The following is a 10,148-nucleotide window of genomic DNA, read 5'->3' on the forward strand; positions in this document are numbered from 1 at the left end:
ATGCCAGGCAATGACTGGCCTGGACTCTTGGTTTGCTAAGGAGGGGTCTACTTCTGGCCACATTTTCCCTAGAGCAAGATTTAGTGTTTGACCTTTTGGGATCTTGCAGTCAGGACCTTAAAAATAGCAGCCTAATACAATAGGAAATTCAGGAGAACCCCCACCTCTCCATCCCCTTCTCTCTCTCTCTCTTTTTTTTTTTTTTTTTTTTCAAGACAAAGTCTCACTCTGTCACCCAGGCTAGAGTGTAGTGGCATCATCATAGCTCACTGCAACCTTAAGCTCCTGGGCTCAAGCCTCCTCAGTAGCTGGGACTATGGGCGCACACCACCATTCCCAGTTAATTTTCCCTTCTCTTTTCTAAACATGCCTTTCTTTCTCCAGACATCTTTTCCCCAAGTAATAAATTATATTTTTCTGTACATGAACCAATTTGTTAGAAAGGACAAGCAGATTAACAGTTGACTGGAATGGGTCCTTGTCCCCCTTTTGTAGATAGTCCTAACAGTTACTTGCTTTGATATTAGTGATGATTACTACATCGAATGTGTGTTTTATTTCTCTTTGAATAGTGCTGGCACTGTTCCTTTGCCACAGAGTCGGGATCTGTATGTGTGTTTGGATGCCAGTCTCCTCATCGGTCTGAATTACCACCTCCACTCCGCTCCCATCCCACCCCCAGTTTTCTCTATTAACCCATTTTTCTTTTTCTTTAGACCAATGAGGCGAGCTCAGAGTCGATAGCATCCTTCTCTAAACAAGAGATCATGAGTAGCTTTCTGCCAGAGGGAGGGTCTTATGAGCTACTCACCATTATAGGTAATGTCCATGGACTGTCATTGCTTTTTCCGGGGACTGCTGCAGCTTGTCAGCATCCCCAGACGAATGTGCACCAGACGCTGTCAGCTAGTCAGGAGGATTCATGGTGGCAAAACTGGCTTCTGTGGATCTTGTTTGGTTTTCTTCTGCCACGTATGAGAAGAGATCAAGCTTCCAGGAGAGAAGCTCTTTCTCCATTATTTCTTTGTGGCTGTGCATGTCTGGTGTCCTGGGTCATAGAACGGTTGGCTGAGAAGGAACTGATAGGAGAAAAATCAAGAAATGTCAGCCATGAAAGTAACAGTAGTGAAAATTTTAACTTGGGTTTTCTTTTGAAATCAAGTCCCTTTTTCTTTAAGGCAGAGACAAAACTTTTGTTGCTCTTGTCCTTGTTTATGGTATTCCTCTTTCCTTTTAGGCAAAGGATTTGAGGACCTGATGACAGTGAATCTAGCAAGGTACAAACCAACAGGGGAGTATGTGACCGTACGGAGGATTAACCTAGAAGCTTGTTCCAATGAGATGGTGACATTCTTGCAGGTAATAAAACATGAGTGTGACACTTGGAGGGAGGGTGGGTTCTTGGTTCCTATAGTAATTGTAAGGCACTTCCCACATCAGTCCTCTGAAAGGACCTGTCAGGAAACGAAGGTAGACCAAATGTTCAGAAATTATGGAGCTTTCAAGGGAGAGTCTTGGGCATTTGGCACTAAGGATTGGGCTGAAATGCTGCTCAGCCCAATTTGTATTTCCCTCTTCTTCTCCAAATATTCCTTTCTGTTTCATTTATTCATTTATTTATCTTGTAGAGAGGCCAAGTAATTCTCCCACGGTCACACACACACTGGTGAGCAGCAGAGGCAGGATTCAAACCTGGATTCAAGGATTCAGGCAGCCTTGTTCCAGATGCAGAGCAGCCTGCGCTGCCCCTGTGGCCATCTTCCGGCTCTTAGCATCCTGTTTGCCTAAGATTCCTCTCTATTCAAGAAGCAAGTAGCTGCCCTCTTGTTAAACTGAGGGAGACCACGGGGTCTAGTAACTGCCTGGGGACTAGACTGCCCTTTGCTGATGCCAGCTTTGGTCTAAGACCTGGGTGAGTGCGTGTTCAGTACAGTTAGTTGCAGCCCCCCCCTCCTCCTGCACTTACAGTATCTCTCTGAATGCTCACCTGACAGTGCTCTTTTTTTCTTTGTTAGTAATCTCGGGTTTCTTCATCAAATTTACAGTGCTCTACTACCAGTTCATCTGCACAGAGTAGTTTAGTGGGTCTGAGGATAGAGAAGTCCAGTCTCAGCTTAGTTATTTGAGAAAAAACATATCTGAGTTTGTTGTAGAACATACTGGACTTTATGATTCTTTTGGTTTATGTTCTGTAAAGCAGTGGACAGGTAGAAAGTCCAGCCTATTTGACCTTAGCTCATGTCCCAAAGGCCAGGACCCTGGAGTTTCTATAGTTTTTTTGGTCCAGATTTTTTTTTATACTTCCTATAGCTGCTCCTGAGGAAGGGATCTCTCAATCTGAGGGTGCTGGAAAAATAGCTTCTAATGTTTAGTCGTTGTCATTGTCCTTTAATACTTTATTTCCTGGTTTCTATGAACTACATTTTTTTTTACAATAGAAAAATATTTTTTGTTTTGTTTTCTTATCTCAAAGAGGAGTTCTGTACCTTGCCCTTGAAGTTGAGCTAAGCTCATAACTTCAGAAGTCTTCAGTCAACAGCTTGATTCAGCATCTCTGAGTGGGTGAACCGGGACCCTCTACTGTGTTGTCAGCAGTTTCCCTGTCTGGTGGGGGATTGCTTCTTGAGCTGTGTTAGGATTGGCTGGCAGGGCCACACCAGGCAGAAGCCACAAAGCGGTATCCAAGGGCACCTGCTTAGGCTGCTCCCAGAACTCTGAGAGGAGCATCCAGAAAGTACTAGGTCCCATGTTCTTCATGCTGCCACTGACGAACGGTGAGTGTCATTCTTCAGTGCGCCTTGGTCCTGACTTAGCTTTGCCATTGCTTTCAGGGGGAGCTTCATGTCTCTAAACTCTTCAACCATCCCAATATCGTGCCATATCGAGCCACCTTTATTGCAGACAATGAGCTGTGGGTTGTCACATCATTCATGGCATATGGTGAGTAGAAAGGGTTCCTGGCAGAGAAGGGTTCTAAGGACTTTGTTGTCAGGTTGCCTATGTGCTGTTTTCCTCCTCTGTTACCGTTTGCTACCTCCCTACAACTCTCTTCCTCAGGGTCTGCAAAGGATCTCATCTGTACACACTTCATGGATGGTATGAACGAACTGGCGATTGCTTACATCCTGCAGGGGGTGTTGAAGGCCCTCGACTACATCCACCACATGGGATATGTACACAGGTACATTCTTAAGCAGCCTCACCCTAGACTAGACTGGATATCTCAGTCTGTGAGCCCTCAGGTAAACAGTTGAAGTTTGACTAAAATTAAACTCTGGTTTCATGCCAGAGTTTAAAATCAAGGATCTTCGAGTGAGGTCAAGAATTTGAGGTTACAGTGAGCTATGATTGTACCACTGCACTGCAGCCTGGAAAAAATATATATATTAAAAAAAAATTTTTTTTTAAATAAAATCAGGGATCTGGATTCTGACCTCGTCACTGACTTGGGGAAGCAGCCATTTAGCCTGCTAGTACTAAAGCCATTGCCTTTCCCTTTGCTGAGCAGGTTGGTCCTGACTATTGTGTGAGAGGAACAACTGATGTGGACTTCTGTCCCCTGCCCCCTGCCTCCATCCTTGTGTGCCCCAGAGTTGGTGCTATGCTGAGAGGCCAGGGCAAAGACAGATTGCTTCGTAGGTGGTGTCAGGAAAACAGGTGCCTAGTAGACAAGATAATAAGATTGGACCACGACCTAACTCCACATACAAAGGAGGACTCCAGATGGATCAAAGGCCTAAATGTAAAATGTAAAACTGCAGACTTAAATAAAAGGAAATGTGAGGCGATACTGTTGTGATCTGAGGCATAGAACATCTTAACATTTTAGAAGCACAAAACATAAGGCAAAAAATCGATGAATTTGATTATATCAAGATTAAAGATTTTTATCCAATAAAGTACACCGTGGAACAAAGTTAAGAAGCAGGTGACAGAGTAGAAGATGTTAGCTTTGTCTAAAACACAGAAGAGATTAGTAACAAGGAAATCTTGCAAATCAACAAGAAAAGGACAGCAAAGCAATAGAAAAATGGGCAAAAGATACGAAGTTTACAAAAGAGGAACCCCAAAGACTAGCAGTCGTTAGAACAGACCCTCAAACCTAGCAATCAGAGCAAAGCAAATGAAAACAAGATATCACTTTATACACCAGACTGGCAGGGTCAGGAGGCTGGGTGAGGCCCAGGGTGTTAGGGACGTGGGAGCCTCCTATCCAGAGCGTGGCAGAGAGCCTGATGCAGCCAGTCAGGCTCACAGAACCTTCAGTGCTGCCTCTGGGTGTACTCCCAAAGAAACCCCCGTGCAGGCCCATCAGAGGACACGTATGCAGATGTCACTGTTCGTATTTGTGCTGGGCAGAGGTAGTGTGAGAGTCCCTCCCTGGAAGAATGGAGCGGTGAAAGCATTAGATCCCATCCCAGAGTCAGTGGCAACTGGAAGCAAAGATTAGGTGTACACAGAGAACAGCACGGATGGATCTTGAAACCATAGCACTGAGTGAAAAAGGAAGGCTGGGATGCATACCACAGAACCATTAGGTAAATTTAAAATATATGCTTTCAGCTGTCAGTAACACCATGGAAAATAAAAACAAAAACTAAACAAAAAAAATATATGCATACAAAACAGTGGTGTACTTTACAAGAATGCCTACAAAGAAAAGTACAGATTAAAAGCACTAGTAGGAGGTGGGGAAGAGGTTGTCTACGAGCATAAGCGAGAACTTAACAGGATATAAATAAGTTTTTAAATCTGGTGATATATAAATGAGGTCATGCTATTTTCTTTTTTTTAATGTAGGTTTGAAATTCTTCATAAGATGTGTTTATGTACATATAAAATGCACACACAGGGGAGAGTCTGTGTGTGCTGACCGGGTCTAATGTGTTCAGACCAAAGGTTTGTAGTGTGAGGGGCTCCTGCTGCCCGTGACACATTCCCCTCCGCCCCCACAGGAGTGTCAAAGCCAGCCACATTCTGATCTCCGGGGATGGGAAGGTCTACCTGTCTGGTTTACGCAGCAACCTCAGCATGATCAGCCACGGGCAGCGGCAACGTGTGGTCCACGATTTTCCCAAGTACAGTATCAAGGTTCTGCCTTGGCTCAGCCCAGAAGTCCTCCAGCAGGTTTGTGCGCTGGGTGCTGAGAAACTCCAGCCCCCACCAACTCATGGTTTCCCAAGGAAGTCTTCATAAATTTCCTGGGATGGGGGTGCTCTCTACTTCTGAGTGGAGTGAGGGGTTCCTGGAGTGAGCCCTGCTGACGCGGTGTACCCTAATCCTAACCCACTCAGAAGATGGATGTGCTTTCCCCTCCATGGAGTCCTAAATGGGACCTGGCACTGTTCTTGCTCCCTTCAGGGATCCTGACCCCACTGTGGGAGGAGTGAGCATTTTGGAAATCCTTGGTGCTCTCTGGATCCCTGTGCCAAGCGGGAGTGGCGCTTCTTCCTGCTTGTCATGCAGACTTGCCAAACATTTGCTCCTTATAAAATAGCAGTTAATCCCTAGTAGTACAGGCAAGGAGAGGTGTTGGCAGCTGTCCTGACTTTGGGGTTAGGCATTCTTTTCCTCTCCTCAGCTCTACCTTTCTTTTCCTAAGAATCAAGACCAAGGCTACAAAAGAAGTCATCTGTGGCTTTTTTTTCCTGACTTAGAATCTTCAGGGTTATGATGCCAAGTCTGACATCTACAGTGTGGGAATCACAGCGTGTGAACTGGCCAATGGCCATGTCCCCTTTAAGGATATGCCTGCTACCCAGGTAAGCCTGCAGCCGGTGGTTTCCTTCTTGCCTGTCTGCCTTCCACACGGTTGCTGAGCACCTGCCACACTCAGCACGCTGACCAGGGAGACTAAGATGAAACACACAGTCCTTTTTTCAAGAAGTCCCGCGGGGGTTGAGGAGTGATGGATAGTTGGGGAATTCTTTGTTTCCTCTCCCTGTGACTCTGTGGTAATGGCACTGAGCTGGGGGAGGAGCCCACACCTGCCTATTTGAAATGCTGTAAATCAAGCTAACCAGTTTTTATAAATTTATAAAATATGTTCTATCCTCTTACCTTGATAAATATAGCTGGAAGGTCAGTTTCTAATTTAGAATTCCCCCGCTTCTCAGAGTTCCATGCCACCGCATTCTGGCCAACACCTTAGAACCTCCATTCTGTAAGTTCAACTCCTGTCCATGCCCCCTACGGATGCCTGTTCTTTGGCCACCCCTAGGACCCAGGGGTGCACAGCCAGTGCTACCATTGGGAGGACTGACGCAGGGAAAGGCTTATCCAAGCCTCATTAAATCCAGGAAGTGGATTAAGGTCGTCTGGGCAAGGACTACCCGAGTCCCAGGCACCTGGAGCATGGGTAGCGTGCAGTCTGTGAGTGAGCCTCCCCTGGAAGCCAGCAGCTGCTTGCCCTTGGGGAGGGAGTGGCTAGAGAATGGCTGGAGTGGAGCCTCTAGGCAGAGGGCCCAGGAAGGCTCCTAGGGAGGAGGTAATAGTTGAGTTGAGTCTTAAATAGCAATTAACTGTGTGAAGAGTGGGAACTAGAGGGAGACTTAGGCAGAGGGAACAGCGTGTGCAAAGACCCGGAGTCAAGGAAAAACAGGATCTGGGAGCAGCAAGTGGGTATAAATGACTGGGGTACAGGTGTTTTGGGGTAGGGGGGCGGCCAGGTAACGAGGCTGCAGAAGGAAGCAAGGGTGCGTCGGGAAGGGCTTCTTACGCACCGCAGGCACGAGGTTCCTGCCCCAAAGCATGTGGGGAGTTACTGAAAAATTTCAAGCACAGGAATGCTAGCATCAGATATATATTTTAGAAAGATTACTAGCAGATGGATTAGATCTGGTAGACCAGTTAGGAGAGTTTGGAAATCTAGGTAAGGAGTCTAGGAAATCTAAGTAAAGCAATTCAGTAACAGAAAGATACTCAGGAAAGAGTTAAAAGGCTCCTTAGGGTCAACAGGAGGTTCAGATCTAGAAGCAGTGCTGTCCAATAGAACTTTCCTCAGTGATGGAACCGTTCTGTATCTGTGCTGTCCAGCATGGCAGCCACTAGCCACCTGTGGCTATTGAGCATTTGCAATGTGACCAGTGAGACTGAGGGACTGAATTTTTATTTTTTATTTTATTTCTTTATTTTTTATTTTTTTTTTTGAGACAGAGTCTCACTCTGTTGCCCTGGCTAGAGTGAGTGCCGCGGCGTCAGCCTAGCTCACAGCAACCTCACACTCCTGGACTCAAGTGATCCTACTGCCTCAGCCTCTCGAGTAGCTGGGACTACAGGCATGCGCCACCATGCCCGGCTAATTTTTTCTATATATTTTTAGTTGTCTGATTAATTTCTTTCTAGTTTTAGTAGAGACAGGGGCGAGAGCTCTTGCTCAGGCTGGTCTCAAACTCCTGAGCTCAAACAATCCGCCCGCCTCGGCCTCCCAGAGTGCTAGGATTACAGGTGTGAGCCACCACGCCCGGCCGATTTCATTTTTTTTAGAGATAGAGTCTCTGATGCCCAGGCTGGAGTGCCAGGGCCAGGGCTCGACAGTGAAAGGAATTTGATGCCTTATACGAGGGGAGTGGAAAGTGCAAGCCCTTCCTTCCAGCCATGTGAAAGGGGCTCTTCTGTGCAATCCCCGCCTCCTCCTCATGGCGGCCGAGCCACCCCCGTGACAGCATTCCTTTGGAAAAGTTAGACTTATTCCACTTCCGTCTTTGCTCCACTCCCAAAAGAGCACATTTGTATACTGTGGAAAGTATATTTGTGATGAGACTCTCTAGGCCTTCTAGGGGCCCTTTCCAGCCCAGGCCCGGCTCTGTCCTCCCCAGATGCTGCTAGAGAAACTGAACGGCACGGTGCCCTGCCTGTTGGACACCAGCACCATCCCCACTGAGGAGCTGACCATGAGCCGCTCGCGCTCCACGGCCAACCCCGGCCTGAGTGAGAACCTGACCACCGGCAACCCCCGGCCCTCCAACGGCGACTCGCCTTCCCACCCCTACCACCGAACCTTCTCCCCCCACTTCCACCATTTTGTGGAGCAGTGCCTTCAGCGCAACCCAGACACCAGGTATCCCTGCCGGCCTGGGGCTGGGCTTTGGGGAGGGCAGGGGGAGCGCTGGAGGTAGGGCCAGGGTTGGAAAGGATGTACCTCTTGAAGGTTCTGTAAGGGTCTGGGTTCCCAGAAGGATCTAGAGCCCCACAGCAAGCGAGATCAGCACCTGGGTCTGCTAAGAAGCCAGCCCGGGCACTGTGGCCGTGGTTCCCTGGCGAGCTGAGGGGAGAAACAGCGGGCCCTTGAGGAGACGGTGTAAGCAGGCGAGACTTGGGAACGCAGGGGCACAGCGCTGATGCTGGTCTCTACCCCCTTTCTCTCCAGGCCAAGTGCCAGCACCCTCCTGAACCACTCTTTCTTCAAGCAGGTACAGTAGCACTTGCCCTCGGCTTTCTGCTTTTTCTTGCCTTTGGTTCTAACTACCCACCACCCCCTTAGCTTTGGGGTCCTCAGGCACTCTCCTCCTCCTCCCTTTGAATTAGAGAAATCGCCATATTTCTGAAGCCCCTCAACGAGAGGAAAGAGCTCCTGGAGTCCGTTGGCTCTGACAGCCCATATGTCACTGGGCCGTGGTTCCTTGCCCCATGGTGTCCTGGGACCCAGAGCAACAGGATCCATTACCAAACTCTCTGCTTCCCCAGATCAAGCGACGTGCCTCCGAGGCTTTGCCTGAATTACTTCGTCCCGTCACCCCCATCACCAATTTTGAGGGCAGCCAGTCTCAGGATCACAGTGGGATCTTTGGCCTGGTTTCAAACCTGGAAGAGCTGGAGGTGGACGACTGGGAGTTCTGAGCCTCTGCAGACTGTGCACATTCTCCAGCCTGGGACGTGGGGGCCTACAGGAGGCCCTTCCCGAGGGCTGGCCACATTCCCCCCTCCTGGGTGCAGACCGGGTAGAAAGGACATTCTGCCAGGACAGTTGGCTGCTGACTGATTGGGAAAGAAATTCCTAGAGAGACTTTTCTTCACTGCTCCTAGGCTTTTGGGACACACGGGAATCCCAACAACCAGGGATCAGGAGGAGTCCGAAAGCTGGTATACTCAGTCCTGCAAGCTCAAGCTCAGGCGAGCTCCTCAGAAGGAAGAGGTGCTGCTCTGGCCCTGGGGGCTGAAGTCCAAGCCCAGGGTTTGACTCATTGACTCAGAGAACCGTCACCTCCTCTTCCCAGCGCTTGCTCTCCTTCCAGCCCAATTCCATTCTTTTCCTATGCTCCCAGCTCCTACAGGTCCATGAAGGGGCAAGTAATAGTCGACCTTCCTCCCTTCCCCTCAGCCCCCTCCCTAGTAATTGAAGGGAAGAGTATTTCTGTCCTTTTAAGAGGGGTAAGTCCACCCTTACCCCGCTTCTCACTTTGGCCCTGACATCTAAAGCCTTCCCATGGTTCATCTGTGTAGCTCATTCCTTTCCCACCAAGAATCCATCTTAATGCCTCCAGCCAGTGGCCTGGGCGCTTTCCCTGGGGCCATAATGTTTTGTCTAGCCTGAGGGCTTAAGTCCTTATGCTGTGTTAGTTTCATTGTCAGAACAAATTAAAATTTTTAGAGAATCCGTTGGAGAATGGCATGGTTGTGTTTGCATCGGTGCAGGAACTGCAAGCCCTGCTTCCTAGTGTCTGTGCTGACGAGGATGACTGTGGGCTCAGGCGAGAGGCAGAGTCATTCTGCCGTCCGAGAGCAGGCCCGTGAGCGCTCATGGGAACGCAGCAGTGGCCTCTTTCACTACATAGACCAGTTTCCTTTAAAACGCATAATAGATTTGTCTCTTAATGCTCTAAAATTTCCAGACTTAATATTAGCCTGTGGCCATCAAACCACTTTGGGGTTGGAAGGTCCAGGTGCTAGAGACCAGCCACTAGGAATAGAGGCAGAAGATGCTCACTTCTGGCAGGAGAGGAGGTGGAAGGGTTTGTCTTGTGACCTGACTGGGGGTGTCTCCTTACCTTGGGTTCCAGTCACCAAAGAGCAAGTAACCTAAGAACCAGCGTCCTGGCTGGCTGCAGGCCAGCGCCTGAGCAGGGGGCGGGATTCCAACCTGGGTCTCCTCTCGGTGGTGCTTCTGGGGTGTGCAGCGTGCCTGGCACTTTCCCCCTTGCCAGTCCCTC

The 10,148-nt window shown here is 48.7% G+C and overlaps 1 protein-coding gene across 1 annotated transcript; it reads left to right on the forward strand.

Moving 5' to 3' along the window:
* The first annotated feature begins 721 nt into the window (after positions 1-721).
* Positions 722-9,537, forward strand: STRADA (STE20-related kinase adaptor alpha). The gene is made up of 9 exons (XM_012661301.1): positions 722-819; positions 1,238-1,359; positions 2,832-2,940; positions 3,058-3,181; positions 4,956-5,127; positions 5,658-5,762; positions 7,818-8,059; positions 8,369-8,411; positions 8,686-9,537. The coding sequence occupies exons 1-9, from the start codon at positions 768-770 to the stop codon at positions 8,836-8,838; spliced, it is 1,122 nt and encodes a 373-aa protein (XP_012516755.1). The 5' UTR covers positions 722-767; the 3' UTR covers positions 8,839-9,537.
* Positions 9,538-10,148: the final 611 nt, after the last annotated feature.

Source organism: Propithecus coquereli, unplaced genomic scaffold (assembly GCF_000956105.1).
Source record: "Propithecus coquereli isolate 6110/MARCELLA unplaced genomic scaffold, Pcoq_1.0 Scaffold119, whole genome shotgun sequence".
Taxonomy (NCBI): Eukaryota; Metazoa; Chordata; class Mammalia; order Primates; family Indriidae; genus Propithecus; species Propithecus coquereli.